The 19328-nt window shown below is 38.9% G+C and overlaps 2 protein-coding genes across 6 annotated transcripts in view; one reads left to right on the plus strand and one right to left on the minus strand.

Moving 5' to 3' along the window:
- The window catches only part of LOC116710834 (plexin-B1-like), a 72318-nt gene extending 63301 nt beyond the window's left edge, over positions 1 to 9017 (minus strand). For 2 of the 5 annotated variants that reach the window (XM_032550086.1, XM_032550083.1), the window contains exon 1: positions 8633 to 9017. The gene's annotated coding sequence lies outside the window, so the exon portion shown is untranslated. The remainder of the gene's footprint in view (positions 1 to 8632) is intronic. The other 3 variants (XM_032550085.1, XM_032550084.1, XM_032550087.1) reach the window with 3 other exon arrangements.
- A 4530-nt stretch (positions 9018 to 13547) lies between these two features.
- LOC116710644 (ubiquitin-conjugating enzyme E2 variant 1-like) lies at positions 13548 to 18125 on the plus strand. The gene is made up of 4 exons (XM_032549795.1): positions 13548 to 13637; positions 15243 to 15391; positions 16000 to 16125; positions 17058 to 18125. The coding sequence occupies exons 1-4, from the start codon at positions 13616 to 13618 to the stop codon at positions 17202 to 17204; spliced, it is 444 nt and encodes a 147-aa protein (XP_032405686.1). The 5' UTR covers positions 13548 to 13615; the 3' UTR covers positions 17205 to 18125.
- Positions 18126 to 19328: the final 1203 nt, after the last annotated feature.

The following is a 19328-nucleotide window of genomic DNA, read 5'->3' on the forward strand; positions in this document are numbered from 1 at the left end:
GCGATAATCTTAGAACGGCCAACGTTCTAAGATTGTAGTAAGGGGAAAAATTGGGGCAAAAAATCATGTAGTGTGAACTATTGCATCAGGTAGTCGATGTGCCCATCTTCTCTATTTAAATCTAATGATTACTGAAGGGCAACATAATATACAGACTTCATAATCTGCCCTCTTTCGGTTGAATGCAGTATTTACTTCCACTTTGGCTTTATGTTGTTTAGTTTTTATTCAAGTAAATATTTTGTTAATGGAGACTGAGAATCCATTTTATTTTTGTTTTTGGTTGTTTTATTTATCAGTTCCAGTGTTTAGTGTTCTTTTGAAAATAAGGTGTATCTATCTTTGGCAGGAAATCACATGCATTATTACGTCATTTCCATTAAATCAGTGTAAAAAGGTCTTCAAACAATATTATCGTTTATCGCAATAATTTTTGAGACAATTAATCGCTCAGCAAAATTTGCTATCGTGACAGGCCTATGTGTAGGTTTCATCAGGAAGGCAGTTAGGTCACCTAATCATTGGTGTCAGCTTTTCTCATTGGCTGGCTCTCTTTCTCAAAGAGAAAGAAGCAGAACAACTGCTTCACAAACAAAAAAATAAAACGGTAAGCAGGAGCATGCAAGGATGCAGGCACAAGGAAAGGTTGATACTGGGTTCTAATAAGTGTCCAACATTGAGTCCATAACAATAAAGTGAGGAATTAATCTAGCAAGTGACAATAAGCAAATTATCTCATGAACCAGAGCAAAAAGGAAGAAAGCGATGCTCAACACCAAGTTACAGACAAAACAAGATGACAAACTTCTAGCGAGCAAGCGTGAGCGGCCATTTATTGTGCGACAAAACGCTAGAGGCAGAGTGTAATGAAGGTTTTCATTACTGGGATGAAGACACTTAAAAGGGTGTGTTGAATAAGAGACAGATACAGACTAAAGTATTTTATTGTTTGTGTGTTTTTGTGCAGTGGCATCTCAGCTGGAACTGATGGTGTCCTGTTAAAATAAAACAAACAAATGGATGGGTCTTGTAACTGTTTGAAATACACTGAAATGTTTGTGTAGATGTGGCTTACCTCTGTCTCTTCCTATGCAGGGTGTTCAGGCTAAAAGATTCCCCAGGGGCCTGAGCACCTTATAAAGGTTCCGGAAGAGACCAATGCAGATGGAAGAGGGGGAGCGATAGAACGATGCATTTTAGAAGTTTAATGATTGGATTTATATTTATAGAAAGGTATTTTTAGAAATGAAATGGCTGCTTAAAAATGAAGAGCGTTTGTTAATATTGTGTTGAAGACTTGGTTGTTTTGTCAAGATTGTTTGTGTACATGTATTTTGTCCTAGCCTGTTTCTTGGTGGGGTTGTTAATTGGAGCAGCCAGGAACTATAAAAACCTGCATGTTGGCCACATTGCAGGTTGGTAGGTGTGGTTGCTGCTGGGACCCAGGACCGTTGTAAGCAGGATTGTCTAAATGTTAAATGTTGGAGAATAAACACCTGGTTGGTCTGCACTATTTCTCTGCCTCAAGACTCCTTTGTAAACCAGCCGCTAAGGGCCATTCTAACACAGAGTAATAATAACAAAACAAAAAGATGCCTGTCAATTGTGAGGTTCTCAATAGTGGTGGATAAGACTGTCTAGATGGACCGCATATTTCTCTTCAAGAACTTCCGAAAGTGTTCTGCTATGTGGCGGTTTGAATTTTAAGCCAATATGCTACGTCGCAAATTTTTCCTGAAGCTTCTTAGTTTACCATATCTGGCAGTGCACTGCAAAAAACTGAATCTAACCAAGTAGTTTTGGTCTAGCTTTTAGTGTGAATATCTTAGTAAACTTGAAAGAAAAACTAACAAGTACATTTTCAGCAAGATATACAGTAGGAGCTTGTTTTAAGTAACTCCTCAATATTGATGAAAAAGTACTATTTCCTCTGGCAGATTATTTTACTTATAACAAGACATTTTTTCCAATGTTATAAGTGAAATAATCTGCTAATGGAATTAAAACTTTTCCCGATTATTTAAGGAGTTATTTACTTAAAACAAGCTCCATATATCTTGCTGGAAAGTAGCTTGTAAGTTAGCTTTTCTTATTTCAAGTGTACTAAGAAATTTGCACTAGAAACTAGAACAATAATACTCTGTAAGGTTTAATGATTTTGCAGCGTGAATATCTTGCAGGTCACTGTTCTGCTACACCAGAGCAGCTGTCCCGCCAATGGTGGCAAAACACGCAATTGTCTACGTAGCTCTTATGATAAACCTATGTTTCGTCAGACAGAACTTGCTGCTTTACCTGCTTCATGTCGGACTAATTAACGTGTTGCGTAGTTCTAAACTAAGTTCTCAGCACCTCGGTACAAACCAAGTGTCTCTCATTGCTACAAACACACTGACTTTGCAACAGGGAGACTTAGAGAGCGTTTGCACTGCAAAGTGAAGATGCGGATTCTACCAAAGGCTGAATGCTTAAATTCAGTAAAAACATTTGCAACAAAGTAGCTCAACTCCGGTACTGCACTTTTTGAATTTTTCTCCTTCCAACAGATTTGTTTGGTTTTTAGTGTGGAACAAGTTTCAAAATGATTCATCGCGGTGTCGTTTTTTATTTCATCCTGAGTGCCTGGCAGAGGTGTGGACACTTTTCAGAACCATTGCATGACTTGAACTATGTACCCTGTTCTCAGAGCAGAAAGGGTTTGGTGTTTAAGTTACTTTCACAGTTTCACCAGTTTCAGTTTTGTCCAGGGCTATTCATACACCAGTAAAGGTCTATTTACCTTTATCATTTCAGGAAATTTCACCATCAGTTTTGGATTTCACACCAACACAGAGCAGCACAGAGAGTGGTGAATGAAGTCTAAGAGGAAAAACCCTTTGACAAAACCAAGGCGACAAAAGGCATCCTTCAGGCCCAAACAGCTGAGCTCATAAAAAAGCAGCTCACTGCAAAACCACAAAATCTTACCAAGTATTTTTGTCTAGTTTCTACTGCAAATGTCTTAGCACACTTGAAATAAGACAAACATAACTTAGAAGTAACTTTTCGGGAAGATATAGCCACTTGTTTTAAGTCAATAATTCTTTAATATTGATGAAAAAGTTCCAGTTTCACTGGCAAATTATTTTACTTACAGGAAAAATGTCTTGTTATAAGCGAAATAATCTGTCAGTGGAACTAGAGTCTTTTCAGCAATATTTAGGAATTATTGACTGAAAAATTACTTGCAAGTTAGTTTTGTCTTAAGTTTACTAAGATATCTGCACTAAAAACTAGACAAAAATTAGCTGGTAAGATTTTGAGTTTTTGCAGTGTTTACAGCAGTGTTGACTGTTCTTCAAAGTGATCAAAAACATCAAACAAACCGCTTCTTGGAACCAAAAGCACACCTACCTAGTTTAGTACATACACTCTGAAACATTTATTCATGCCCACTCAACCCCTAAAACGTGCACACAAGCCTTCTTCAGGTTCTAAGCGGTTCACTTCTTCCCGAGACGAAGCTCTTCAAATCCGTTTCAGCGCCGGCTTCACACGACCGCACCTGCTGCTTTCTGGAGAACGCACTGCCAACACTTAAACGCCAGGACCGTCAAGGCGTGGGAGCACACAGCGAGTTAATAATTCACATGCTCACAGAGCACTTGATCTTTCAAAGATCTCAAATCTCCTCCACATTCCACAGCAGCGGTGCGTGCGTCTGGGTCGCTTTATTTTCACTGGGAGAGTTATCATCAGTCTCCCTGATTTCAAAGGAAATTCCCAACACTTCCACTGCCGGTCTGGCAACCTAAACATTAGGTGAAAAAAAAAAATTTTTTTTTTTAAAACTACACTAAGCAGAGTAATAAATACCAGTAGTAAGACTGTGGGAGTTGAGCAGAGCACACTTACTGTTTGATTATTTCTTATTATTAGGCCATTATTGCATTACCTGGCATATGGCCTATTTTGGTTAGGCAGGTGTCTTGGAGATTAATGGCCGTCTACTAGGTTGAGTTTCCAGTTTCTGCAAAGGCCCAGTGGCAGGGATTATGTCTGAATAGCGCCGAATATCTGCGTCTCATTTTATGGCACAAAAGAGCAGGAAGAGTTCAGTTATGATGCTTTAGTCCAAAGAATGGTGAACTTTAAGGCGTTAGCAAATTTTCACACCTGCAACCTGGATCCCACGGACTCTTCTGACAACGCCGGAAAAAGTAGCTCCGGGTACGGTCGTTGCTAAGCAACATCTAATTCAGATCTTTTTTGGAAACCTGACGAGGTTAAAGACCTCAACACAGGCTATGCAGTGAACAAGAAAAGACTTTCCACTGATCTTCTTTACCCATTCACTCTATAGAGCATTGCAAGGCGCAAGGTGCCCATCTTATTTTAGATTCTAGAATTGCTGATGGTGGCAGCATGTTGGGGCAGAATTTGCTACACGAGTTCTGATTTGTTCTTTTTGAGACTATATACTTTTTTTTTATTATTGAGGAATCGAATTGGACAGTTATTCACTGGTTCTGGACGGATTTTTGTTAATGCTTTTTTACTTTCAGACAGTTGCTACGGTGCATAATCATGGCAACAAGGTTATTTTTTTGGCTTTTCTTTTTACAACTGGGAGCAGCTAATTAGCATCTCGAAAGCTCAACTAATATCTGAACTATGACCCCAAATCCAAGAGGAGGTAGATGTAGAGCAGGACCAGAGAGCAGAGAGACAAGGAGGAAGTTCACACCATCTCTTCCATCCATCAGAATGGTCAGGGATCATATCCCCTACTCCAACATCTTCTGCTCAGCTTCCTGTTAACCTAACTGCCAGACAGATATTTGAAGAGAAACGTGTTTCTACTTGAGTTACTTCATTTCAGAGCTGAGACTTCATCTGTGTAAAATCTTAGCTCTAAAGATTTCCAGACACTTTGTCTTGAACCCATATAAACACAAAATGTCTTCATGAAATCCCTGGTCACACATCAACGTCTGAGAAGCAGAGTCATTTTCCAATAATGAAGATATCGGCACACTGGTGATCAGAGGGTGGCGTCGCTGGCTTAGCTGAAGCAGGCACAAACATGGCGCCACCATCACCATGTTCTCTTACACTCTCAAATAACGTGTGGCCTTGCTTGTGTTGGAGAGACCAGGTGAGTACATTTTGCACATAGGCTGGTTTGTTTGTGGAAAGCAGCGCGGTGATGAAAACGCTCTGTGGCATCCGTGCAGCTGCCGACACCCTTCATCACATTTCGCACCTTCACTGACAATTCATGAGCTGGCTATTGTTTAGTGTAGACAGAGGTGGGCTGAGTAGCCAAAGATTGTACTCAAGTAAGAGCAGCACTACTTCAACATATTTTTACTCAAGTTATAGTAAAAGGTAGCCGTCCAAGAAGTTAGTCAAGTAAGAGTAAAAAAGTACTTGGTAAAAAGTCTGCTAAAGTACTGAGTAACTGATCAAATTATCATTTAATATTGAAAAATTACAAAAATCAGATGGACCCAAAAATAAAGTTAAGTGGAAGTTTTGGCATTTTACAGACCAAAATGACAATAATTCATACAAGTAACAAAAAATAAAAAACAAATAAAAAATTAATTTTTTCCAAATTAGTTTCTTTTAATAAATAAACTAATGAAACTTTAAAAACTGAAGGTGTGTGTCTGGTGAATTTCTGATTAAAACATGTTTGTTCTTCATCCAGTGAAGTTACAGTGGGTAGAGGAACCACTTGCTCAAGTAAAACTATCGGTACTTCATAATACTTCATAACAAAGTTACCCAAGTTCACGTAAAAAGCACAATTTTTCAAAAAAAGTTACTCAAGTAAATGGAAGTGAGTAAATGTAACTAGTTACAAACCAACTCTGAGCGTAGAGAACTAATAGTCATTGCCTTTTCACGTAGTCCACGACTACTTGTGGTAGAAAAACCACAAGAAGTCGTTTACACACAAAATCATATTTGGAAAAACAATATTTGTTTGATATTGACATATTAAAAAATTGTACACAAATACAAACAAGAAAATGTAGTAAAGCATTACAGGTCAATTTAAAGATAAACTTAAATGTTTTTTTATACTTTGAATAGAAATGTACTTTTTAAATTTGCTGGTCTTCTCATAATGAGTATTACTTTTTTCTTCAAATGTTTTCTTTTAAAGTTAAAGTTAAAAGGCAAAAAGCAACCATATTTTCTGTTCATCTTGATGCATTTAAGATGATAGGAACATCCTTTTTGTTGTTAAGTGTAAAAAGTTTGTGTCTGTATTGAATTTCAACAATAAAATGCAGTTAGTCTTTCTGACCCACAAGCAGCTTACAAGTGTTAATTAATTCTATAAGCATTATTACTAAATGTCTATGTGGATCACCTATTGAATAATAAAACTATGGGCCCCAACTGTTTCAGTCAGTGCACTCATGTTTTATTATTCCGTGTTTTTAAAGGACCAACTGACTCATACATGTAAAAAAATAAATAAAAATGTATATTACCTTCATAATTCCTAAATATTTTTGATGGAGTAAATAATGGAACTACAGGAGGAAACTGCTGGTACACAACAATAGAGCTGAATCTTCCTTAAATTCGGGTTTTCATTATTAAATTCCTGAACAATACCTTTGGCATGTGGAGCTCAGGCACGGTCAGCAGATATAACCACATAGCTCACTCTGGCTATTAAAGACAAACAAACAAACAAAAAAACAGGTGCCCGAAATCACATCTATGGCTATTTGGAGATTATTGTAATGGAGGCCTTCATCATTCGCTTTGTATTTTAATAAGTGGTTTAGAACCAGAACCACCAGAGTGGTTTGTTCACCCAAAAGCAATAACTGCCAGCTGAAAGTAGTTTCTTCACCCAATCACAGAGGACGCTGCACATCCTCATAATACCCGTCTCAAAGAAAGAAAGAAAGAAAGAAAGAAAGAAAGAAAGAAAGAAAGAAAGAAAGAAAGAAAGAAAGACTGATTCTGGTTGAAGACATCCTGTTCTCCAGGGACGCTGCCTGTGTTTAAACATCCCAAACAGGTTTCGCCATGGGCTTTATCGTCAAAAGAACACGCCGTTTCACCCGACGAATTTCATCTCCCTCTTTACAGAGAAACTTTTGGAAATTTGTGATCAATAAAATCACAAAACATTGCTTTATTTTTTTTTTAAAAAACAACATTTTTTAAAACTAGCTGACTTCTGACTTTTAGTGGTTAGGTGACAGACATGTCGTGGTTCTTCTCATTCAGTTGAAAAGTATTGTTTGTGATTGAAATATGCTATTTTCCCTATCAAAATAGCAACAAATAATAATAATGTGTCTTAAAATGAAACAATGATCTAATTCAGAGGTTTCCAAAGTGTGGTCCGAGGACCACTCGTGGCTCTTGGAACCATTTTGTGTGGCCCCCCAACTGGAGCTACAGATTGATACAAATTTGTCATTTTTAGCATCAGAATTTAAATGACAGATGGAATTCTTCTTTAGGCACAACGTATTTTTCTTTAATAGCCGTGTTTTAAGGTCCCAGCAGTTTATAAATTAAAGTGAGCTGAAACCCTAAAGCAAGCTGACATACTAATGATAGCATCTAGGCTATCATTAGCAAGTTGACCAACAGTAAAATACCCCATGCAGGGTGAAGAAATCTCATGTGAAAGCTATAATTAGCTAAAAAGCTAAAACTAGCTGAAATAGTAATGATAGCATCTAGGCTAGCACTAACCCAAAATAACTGCTTGTTATTGTAGGACTCACAACCGTCTACTCCATGTATCATGCTTACAACAGCCTATATGATGATGTCTATGAAGAGACCCTTAAAAACAAAGATTATTAATATCTGGTTAATGATAAGTGGGGCGTTGATTAATTCTGATCTGGATAACAACTTTTCATTACTTTTTCATTATTTCAGCTTTTTCTGCCACTGTAATGTAACATTTCTGTTTTGCTTATTTATTGATTTGTGTTTTTGTCATGTAAAGCACTTTGAATTACCATGTTGCGTAAAATGCTCCATACTAATAAACTTGACTTTAATTACAACATATTAAAAATTAAAGTATATAAAGCATATTGATATACAAAAGTAACATATTTATTTGAGGAAAAGATTCATCTATCCTCCCTGTGGTAGTAAACTCAGACCTGTTTGTTGGGTTTTGATGGTTTGCATCAAACACGTGAAATCGGAACAAAAATAAGTCATATTCTAACATCACTATACAGGATGGGTCCTACTTCTGTGTCACACTCCCCATTGCTACGGTTCATTCAGTAGACTTTATCTGTTTCCTCGTTTTAATACCACTTTAAGTCTTTGTGAGTCTTTTATTTTTCCACCACCAAATGGTTCCACATGAGCAGCACCACAAAGCATTTGCGCTTTGGGCACCCAACTGGCTAGCACCGGCCCTGCATTGGGTGCTTAGCAGACGTTCTGCCGTAAAACACAAACCAAAGAAAGGCCAACATCTTCAACGAAAATATATTTTTTTAAAAACAGCAAGTGGTTCATGCTGGGAAACAAGTGGGAAAACACAGAAGGTTGTTTTGTTAATTGATGCCTAAAATACACACAGTTGAGAGGAGCGCGGGGTTAATTCAACACGCACACACAGCCAGCCGCTCACCTTACTCTGAGTTCAACTTTCTCCTCACCAATAATGCGTCTTTATTCCAGCTCAGGTCAAGTTCCAGTAGTTTCCTTCAAACTATCCAGTGTGGCTGCTGCTCTGTGCAGAGACCAGCAGCGGGGTTTTTTTCCCCCCCACGACGTAACAACAGAATATCCCAGAGTCCGGGTCCAGCGCCAACCACTTTCTGTGCTTCACACACCAAAGCGCTTCATGGAGAAAACACCCGCTTTCCTTCTCTGTGTAGCGCTTAGAGGAAAGTCTGACGAAGTGAAGCGGGCTCCCTCCGGCTCCCCCTCAGCAAGCTTCGACCCTCCTACCGCAGCCGGTGAATGGTGCCTGAAATGCTCGGAGTCGCTCCGAGTTGCCCAGATTTCCACCGGCGTCAAAAGGGGGACGGGCAGAGGGGAAGGGACAATGGTGCCTTCAGGTACCCATGGGATTCTCTACAACAAGCTGCTACTAAAGTCATCCCAGGGGAAAGAAATATTACCCGCACTGCTAGCAAAACAAATTAAGAGATACTTTTTCAGAACCAGAACAAAGACTATTATCAGAAAAAGTTGTTTGCTGCAGATTCAGCCCGGTTTGTAAATATAATCTAATATCGAAAGCTAGCGCTTAAATAACAATAAAAACAGGTACCAATGATGATAATAAGAACATTATCATATTGATCACTTGGAAGAAAGATGTCCCGTTCCTGTGGTTTAACATTGAAGGTGTTAAATCGAATAAGCACCTGTGAGCAGAGTACAGAAAATTTTACTCAAGTCAGAGCAGCACTACGCCAACATATTTTTGCTGAAGTAAGTGTAAAAAGTATCCATCCAAGAAATTACTCTAGTAAGAGTAAAAAAGCATTTGGTAAAGAGTCTACTCAAATACTGAATAATGGATCAAATTATCAATCATTTAATATTTATAAAATACATTAATTGGACGGACCAAAAATATAAAGCTAAGTGGAAATTTTGGTATTTAAAGAATAAAGATGACAATAATTCATATATTAACAAAAAACAGCAAAATCAGGCAAAAGACAAGCTTTCCAAATCAGTGTCTTTCAATAAAAAAAAACGTATGACATTTTAACAAAACCTGCAGCTGTGTGTCTGTGTCTGGTGAATTTTTGGTTAAAACATGTTTGTTCATCATTAAAGAATCCAGAAATTTTACTTAAGCAAATGTACCAATGCTTCAGAATAAAATTACTCAAGTAAAAGTAAAAAGTACAGCGTGGTAAAAATACTCTTTTTTTTTTCTTTCTTTTTTTCCCCCACAAAAGTTACTCAGGTAAATCTAATTGAGTAAATGTAACTAGTTACTTTCCAACTCTGCGAATAAGTTTGATCATCTTTACCTTAATGTCACTTTTCACCACACTGAAAGGTTTTCAAGCAGCAGCTTAAAAAAAACATAACAGCATCATGTATGCGCTCTCACTGAGGTTCAATATGAAATAGTGAAATGCAGCAGCAGATGGTGGTGGAGAACTGGCTGAAGCGGCTTCCCCCTAGTGGCCGACTGGGAACATGCATCTGATTACTGCGCCATGGTTTGACCTCCCCGTCAAGATTGTTTGGACAAATGTAGCAAAGGATGAGTGTAGATCAGGGTCCACCGCCTGTGGCTCTTTGGACCTTCAACAATGGCTCTGAATTACTTTGATTAAAACGTAAAAGGAACCAGTTAATTATTTGCAGATATAATAACAAATGCTTTTTATTAAAAATATTTAACTGCAATATTTGAACTAACTGTTCACAAAGAATGACACTAAAAATGCCAGTAGTACGTTTTCATATCTGTTTTTCTTGTCATTAGGTTGGCATCTATGTGATTTTTTTTTTCTAAATATCTATCCTCTTTTATATTTCTCTTTATTCTGAATCCTAAAAATTTAAATAAAATGTTGGTTCTTTAAAAATTACAAGAAATTTCCTAAATACATTTTATTTGTGTAGAATGTCTCTAAGCCCGTAACCTTTAGATTGTAAAGGTTGCAAGGTCCAAATGAACGAGAACGATAAACACCACGGCAGGGTAATGCATATCTTAGTCAAAGCTTTTTATTTTTACTCTGAATTCACACAGCAGTCTAGAAACGGTGATTCTGGGAAACAAGAGGGAGGAGGGGTGGAGGGGAACGCAAGCATTCATAGCAGGGTGGCAGGGAGAAGTTGGAGAAAGTAAAAAAACGGAGTGTGAATGAGTGAGCCTGTCTGTCAGAGGGCAACGCTCTGCATTCACATCCCTGTGAAAAACACTGAGCCATTCATCGTCAAACGCTCAGCAAAGAGAGAGGCCGGCCGGTGATTGGATGCGATGGGGGATGGAGGGTCAGGAGGCTGGCTTCCAGAGGGATGGGAGCGTGCATGGGGGGAGGTGTGGAGCAGAGGGGAATCTCTTTCCTCTGCCTTGTTGTCTCATAACCACGGACAAAACTCTGTCAAACACGAGTCTGAGAAGGAGAGTGATTCAAGTGGTCACCTCTAACCTGCCGCCGTCGTCTGTTCCTGCTTGTATTTGCAAGGTTGGTAGCAGGTTGAATATAAAAAATAAAATGTGAGGTGGTTATATTAATATTTTCCAACACCTGACTCTGACATCTGAAGGATTTTGACTAATATCCTAGTAATAACTAACAATAACTTACTAATAACACCTGGATAAAATCTGGATTTGAATTATAACTGCAAATTATACAGTTATAATTCAAATCCAGATTCAAATATACTTTATTGATCCCAAAGGGGAAAATTTTTTTGTTGTAGCTCATATTAATTCAATTTTTTTTTTTTTTAAGTTATTGTAGATAGTGATGGCTATTAGAAGGAAAGATCTTCTGTAGCGGTCTGTATTACAGCACTCTGTTTTTCTAAGACAGACTCAAGAAGAGAATGGTCAGGGTTGTCCATAATTTTATTAATTTTGCGTCATCATCTCCAGAGAATCCTGAGTCGTCCCCAGAACAGAACCAGAATCAGAGCAGAACCAGCTTTCTCTATCAGGTTGCTTCTCCTCACAACAGATGATGGCAGAAGAGACGACTCTCTCAACAATGGACTTATAGAAGAAATGCAGCATCTGAAGTAGTCACATCCAACTCATGGTAACAAACTATGTGTAAAGTCTTGAAACATTACAGTGCAAAAAATTATGGAGCCAATTATAACTGTGGCATAACTACTCTGTCCTCGGATATCAGGTCAGACAGAAATTTCTACCTGAGAACTGTGTTGCTAAAATGATGAAATATCTCCAAATGGTTTTGAAATGTTCCAGGTATGCATTGGCTTTACATATAAGGTTAATTTCTCTAAGTAAATTTGGAAACTTAAAACTAAATTCAAGATTAAATCAAATTTACCAAATGAAAACCTTTTTTTTTTTTTACTTTGGAATAATACCTTATTAACAAGACTTTGAGGTCCCAGGACATGTTGGGTTGAGTTAAGCAAGTAGAACAATGAATGTACCCATTCAATTCAATTCAGTTTATTTATGTAGCGCCAATTCAGAACAAATGTCGCCGCAAGGCACTTTACAAAAAAAAAAAAATCATTTCCATTCAATCATATATTCCAATGGATCCTAGTTATCAAACAGTACAGTATGCTCAATTAATTATTCAATGTAGGTTGAATAGTTTTGAAGAAAAGAAAAGATTTCTAGGATTTTTTTTGATGTTCATGAAAATAAAAAGTTATAAGCAAGAGAGGGAGAACAGTTAGGTGATTGCAGCATTATCTCCGCCGATGTCCTCCGGGATGGAATCACAGATCAATCAGATCACCAGACCAGGTGAGAGAAAACAAAAAGTTAACAGTTGAAATAACAGCAAACAATGCAAATTGGAGAAGAGTAGAAAAAAAAATGAGAGAAAAGTGGTGAGTTTGTCCTCCAGTAGCATAAGAATATGGCAGTACAACAACACAAATTGCTCAACGCCAGTCTAACTGTAAGTTTTATCAAAAAGGAAAGTTTGAAGAAATAAAGGAAGACAGTGTCTAGAACTGGGAGCTGGTTATAAAGCTCCCAGTTCTTTATAAATGTAAAAGAACGTAAAACCACTTCTGTTCTGCGTTTGCTCGCTCTATTTTAGGTTTTCCTCCACGCAGACATGTTGTCATGGCAACAGACAGGCGTTCAAGCGCCCCGGGAGGAATGAACACCGAATAAACACAAACATGTTTCCAATCAATGCAAAACAAAAGACGTACGTAACGACACCAAAACCAGAGCGTTCAGCCCGTTACCATTTTGTAACATTTGTGTTCAGACGTTTAATTGATCTGTCGGAGTGTACGGTAGGTGTGTGTTATTTTAACTGAACCGCAACACGGAACTGTGCCGCACAGGACAGGTACATGTTACAGATTTCAAAGTCATGTTGTAGAATAACTGACCTACTTCCCATTTTACTGACCTGTGAAATGTGATAGTCTTGGACCTTTGTTATCTAGCTGTCGTAGTGTTGACAACTAATAACAAATCATTGCATCCTTCTTTTAGATTTTTTTTTTTTTTTGCCTGACCCGAATCCCGAATCAATGCATAGCTGGAGCGCATGTTGGGCGCACTATAGGTCACGTGATGTCCAATTCAGTAAATATCAATGGTGCTGCCTTCTGTCCTCGCAGCTCCTCTCGCGCTTCCCGCTACGCACTCAGAACGTCCCGGCAGGAGTCAAGTTACATCGAGTTGCATTCAATGTTATCGGAAAAAAAGAGGTTCACGTTCTTAATGTCTAATTTGCCTAAACCATTTCCTGAATTCAGTCACTAGCGAGGGTGGCAAATCAATAGAGTTGCAAGGCGTTATGTTAGTTGAGCAACTGTTACCCCAGTAGTCCCGTCCTTGCGGTAATGCGTTTACATTAACTTGCCAACCGCCAATAAAGTCAAAACAAGCACGGGGTATGCGTAAGCGGGAACGAGCATTGTACGTGCGCGCTATCACGGCACAGTGACAAATATGGCGGCCGCCGCCGGATCAGGTAGTCATTCTTTCTGTCTTTACCGACAGTTTTTAATAGTACGTTGGCAAATATTTTCCTTCCCGGTGCAGTTTACAAGCGGTCACCGGTTATCTCTTCATTGGTTATCGGCTTTGTTAGAGTCCAGCAGCCCTTAAAAGTTAGATTTCCTTCGTGATTGAATGTGGCAGGATGCTGTCACCAAGGGTGCTATAGCTAGCTAGCAGGTCGAACCGGTCCAGGGTTTCAGCAGCTGTTTCATAGCTCCGTTAGACTCATTGTCCTGGTCTATCTAAGCGCTCGGGGGGAAGGCTGAAATATTCCACCGTTTAAAACAGGGCTGGCATGAGCCAGGGATTTTTGCGGCTTATGTGGTCTCTTAGTGGTGACGCCCCCTGTTATCTGAGGCGGCAGCTGCATCAGTGGACTCCTCTGAGATGAGCTTACTGGAGCCACGACATTCCTGATAAATCCTCGTAAAACTTTATGCTTTTAAAAGCTCTAACAATATCTGTACCCGAGTTAAAACGTTTGTTTCTCCCAGTTGGACAACTTGAAAGTGTGTATAAACATTGAGCCTCTGTTGCGGTTTAGATACGTCTGTGTACCTCTTCGCGTTTAAAATATTTATTAAATTCTACCACCTGTGCAGCTTATGTCCTTGCCAGCAGAGGGCGCACTCACCATTAAACGAAGGAAGTCTATTGAAGCTCAACCAGGAAGAACATGTCTGGTGCAAACCCGTCAAACAAGGAAGAAGATAACAATAATAATAATAGAGATATGGTTTTAATGAGTCGCCGAATCTGTGGCGTTCTAATTGAAAAGTTATGAACTTAAAAATTAAAAAAGAAAACGGGAAGTCTTTTGTGAATAAAGACGAGTACATCTTTATCCACACACAGCACCAAGTAACACTTTTAGACCGCGGTTACATCGGATTAGCATATATTAAAAATGTTTTCAGCTATTCTGCTCTCTGACATTAAAACACATCGAAGATGTATTAAAATAAAATGGAAAACCAGAAAATAAGCCACACAAACATAACATTTGAAGCAAGAGGATTTGTGTTACTTTCTCTTTGTATTTTTTGAGCCTAGTAAACGTGCCTCATTTTATACATAGTTCCTTAGTAAAGGAAGGAAATGTGGAAACCACTAGTTGAGACTAGGAGTATATAACATCAGAACATCATGTGGTTCAAACATTATTATTCAATATTGGTATTAGTGTGGACACTGGCGGTAAAGTGATGTATTTTCAACACATTGTGCAGCTGTGGTTTGAGACAAACGTAGCTTCCTTCTCTAAAGGCTCTGAAAAGGCGTCACCTGCAGGTATTATCTACAGAAACGTTTCTCTCCATCGAAGACTTGTTTGTGTAAGCCAGTGTTTATCGTTTTACGTTCATGTTTTAGAAGTTTTTCTGCTTTGACACGCCTGACTCAGATGATTGCGGTACAGCCATCAATTTTTATCAGGTGTGCTGAAGTCGTAAAACAAAACATCGAAAACATGCAGGTTTGTGTGTATCAAGGACTGGGGTTTAAAAGTAGTGATGTATTTATTTTTCAATGTGTTTCTTTTTCTCTCACTGTGTGTGTGTGTGTGTGCGTATAAAAGGCGTTGTTGTTCCTCGCAGCTTTCGGCTGCTGGAGGAGCTGGAAGAAGGTCAGAAAGGTGGTGGAGACGGTACGGTGAGCTGGGGCCTTGCTGATGATGACGACATGATGCTAACTCATTGGAACGGCATGATTATCGGCCCTGCTAAGGTGAGCCCCCTCCCGGCACACACACACACACACACACACAGAACACGTTTTTAAAATGGAACAAAGTGTTTTAACTCTGAATAAATAGGTGATCAAACCAACACCGTAGCTAAAGAGTTACCACACCTAAAGGTTTTTGGCTGCCAGCACATTTTTGTCTGGACATAAACTTAATGCTAGTGAACTTGTATCAGTTGACCCCACTTGGCTGAAAATCTAAGCAATGGACCAATCAGAAACATTTTCACCGTCTCTGCACCGAAGGTTCCTGAAAATAACTTTGGGGAACAAAAGTTCAGGCTGGTTCTGGTAGAAACCCAACTACAGAAATTCCTGCCCTCTCTCATTTTTTGCTCTGCTGGACCATGCTATGGCGTGAAACTTTGTGTATAATCACGTGAAGAACCAACATATAAGTGTGATCACGTTTGGCAACTCTGTGTCTTAATGTCAGGAATGAGACTCTTAAGTTCAAAGGCTTCTGACACCAGAAGCCTTTGAACGCGGTCCAAAGCAAAGCTGGACCCAGTCAGAGGTTCATGTTGGGGGGGTTTTCTCCCCATTTTATACATTTGTACTTTTTTTTTTATTACCTGTTTTCATTTCAGACTGTTTATGAAGGCAGAATATACAGTCTGAAAGTAGACTGCGGTCACAGATACCCAGAGTACCCGCCTATGGTCCGCTTTGTTAACAAAATCAACTTGACTGGTGTTAACAGTTCAAATGGTGCGGTGAGTGTCTTTTTTTTTTTTCCACACATTTTTGCTTTTCAGATTGCATAATAATCTTCGATGCTAGCCCATGTGACTTACGGATAGTGTTTTGTGAAAAGTTACTTATTTGAAAGGCTTTCAGTAATGGAAAAGCACGTCTTCCCTCATTTGTAAGGTGTTGCATGTCGGCATGCACAATATTATCGGCATCGGACGATATTGGCTGTAAATTTTAATATCCAACAAATAGGTCATTCTGTCAAAATAACTCACTGGTGTAAAAAGAGTTGTTTGTATGACAAACCAATGACGATATCGGCAGCACAGCACAACGTCATGAGAAACTGTTAAGTATTAATCCACGACTGATGTGCTTGTGAGCAGGTTCAGTTTAGTTTTGTGAAGATTTACAAATTTGCGCTGCTTGAGTGTTGTCATTTTCTTGGAGAGAGCAGATGTCATAAATAAATTTGTCATTAAATATAATGCAAATTGAAAGTGTGGCATCGTTTTCAGCTTCCTTTTTAGCTTTTGCATTTGGTATCAGATGCAAAAATAATGCTGTACAGAAAAGCCATATAGTTTCAGTAAGTAAGTATAAGAAAAAATATCAGTATTGGTATCGGTTATTGGCCAAATGAGTTTTAGTATATCGGCATATCGACCAAAAGTTCAATATCGTGCATCCCCAGTTGCATGTATTTAAAAAGAAAGAACTAAATAAGTAAACAAACAGTATTTAAAAACATGAACACCACCAAACAAAACCATCATTCTTTTTATTTTTTTGAAAAGTCAAGACATGATGGTTTTTCATTTCCATCTAATGGAAATTAAATGAAATTTCCGCGAAATCAGTTGTAACAACAAACCCCAAGTAAATTGAGTTGTAACATATATTTGACGCTGAAGTAAGACAGATGAAACGAAGGGAGCGTTTCTTTCCTCAGGTGGACCTAAAGTCTGTGTCGGCGCTGTCCCGGTGGAAGAACTCCTACAACATCAAGATGGTGCTGCAGGAGCTCAGGCAGCACATGATGATGAAAGAGAACAGCAGGCTCTCCCAGCCGCCTGAGGGTCAGGTCTACAGCAACTGAAGCTGCTGCTACTGTCAACACTCTCACTCGCACACACATATACAGATATATATATATGCACACACTCTCTCTCTGAAGGTGTTCAACCATCATGTTATCCAAGACTGTCAGCCCCAACTTCTTCCTTTCAGAGCCTTCCGTTGCCCGGAGGACCCAGCCGCCTCACCCGCTGCCCAGCTGTCTGTCATGCTGGCCAGCGGTATAAAAGTAAAAAGAAACAAAAGTCTTAGTCAGCTTTTATTTTTTTCCTCTTTGCATCCAGATCGCTACCTATCAAATGGTCTGACGGAATGTATCGGCGTATTCTGGGATCATGTGAGGCTGTTGACATTTTGTGCATGACGAACCACAATCTGCTGCAAATGATCCCCAGCAAAAACGGAAAAAAAAAACAAAACCCAGACGATTTACCACTTCGCATAAGTTACCTTCACATTTCCAATCGTTCCCGTTTCTTCCTGGTGTAAACTTCTCGGGACCTTTCTTCAACTAAGCATGTCCAATACAAGCAGATGAACATCTTCTTGACGTTGTGTATCAGAGTGTTGCTGCTTTGTTTTAACTTGTTTTAATTTCTTTCTTTTTTTTGTGCCAAACTTCTGTGCCATATGTTTCATAGTGCTTTGTGCTAATTGTTAGCAACCACTGGGAAGAGGGCCAAATGGGGGCTTTGAAGGGAGGTGTGGGGGGCGTTTCTGTGAGGATCACCACTGGAGAACGTTTTCGTTCAGCTTTGTTGTTTTTGTTTATTTTTTTTCCTGTGTATTCCATGGAATTGTCTCTTCTTTCCGTCGTTCAGCGAACGCTCACTGAAGACAACGTACGGCTTTGGATGTTTATTTTGTAATGGGGTAGAGCCTGATCAGGGTGACTGTCACCTGTTGCATGGTTTTATTTGAATTAAACATTATTACTTTTGCACACAGTTGTATTTTGTTTGACTGTCTATACATTTTGTGTGATTAAAAATCCTTTTTTATATATATATATATATATATATATATATATATAGATAATGAACAGAAAAGAGGTAATGCTATCAAAGTGCATTCTGTTAATACTTTTATTGTTCATAAATGGTGGAAATTCTTAATTTTGGTTCAGGTAAAAAAATGCATCTCTTAGTTAGGTTCACTGTTGTGATGTCTCTAAATTGCCTTTAGGTTATAAAGCTTCCGTTACACAGCAAGTCTTGGTGTTCAATTCCAATTTATTGTTTTTTTATTAGCTTGATCGTACTGCCGCAATGAGACTTCTATGTCCACATGCGCAGAAGATGAACGTTGCTATGATAATGGAGAAATGATTGGAGGCATAAACGGAGAAAAAAAAAATGTGACTGGAATAAATCTTAGTGGTTTCAGTATCATCATCAAAATGAACTGACCTAAGTCACATCCTGAGCAAAATTGAACAAGTTGAGAAAATGTTAAAGCAGTCGTTTACACAAAGTGTTAGACTTCCACACAAAATGACCAGGTTTCCCATAGTGACTCCCCCTCATTTTGCTCTCGGGGGTCTGGCCCGGACCGGGTCAGATCAATATGAATGTTCTCAATGGCCAGTTGTACCACAATGTGTTGCTAGATCACATTAAACAGTTAAAATATTAATAAATAGCTATTTCTGCATTCAACAAATAAAATTAAATAATAATGAACGTCTTTTAATATTAATTACTCCCTTCAATAGTTAGTCTTTTTTTTATATATATATACAGTCAAAATCACAGATTTGTGGAGCTAATTTATAAATATTAGCAAGGAATCTTTAATATAGAGTATATAGTTTAATATAGAGGTAGAGTGCCTTCTCCGGGTCAGGGGGGGTGTCCTGCCCCAAGTGGAGGAGTTTAAGTATCTCGGGATCTTGTTCACGAATGGGGGAAGAAGGGAGCGGGAGATCGACAGGCGGATTGGCGCAGCGTCTGCTGTCAAGCGGGCGCTGTACCGGTCCGTCGTGGTGAAGAGAGAGCTGAGCCAAAAAGCGAAGCTCTCGATTTACCGGTCGATCTACGTTCCCACCCTCATCTATGGTCATGAGCTTTGGGTCATGACCGAAAGAACGAGATCGCGGATACAAGCGGCCGAAATGGGTTTTCTCCGTAGGGTGGCTGGGCTCTCC

This window comes from Xiphophorus hellerii, chromosome 20 (assembly GCF_003331165.1).
Source record: "Xiphophorus hellerii strain 12219 chromosome 20, Xiphophorus_hellerii-4.1, whole genome shotgun sequence".
In the NCBI taxonomy this organism is placed as follows: domain Eukaryota; kingdom Metazoa; phylum Chordata; class Actinopteri; order Cyprinodontiformes; family Poeciliidae; genus Xiphophorus; species Xiphophorus hellerii.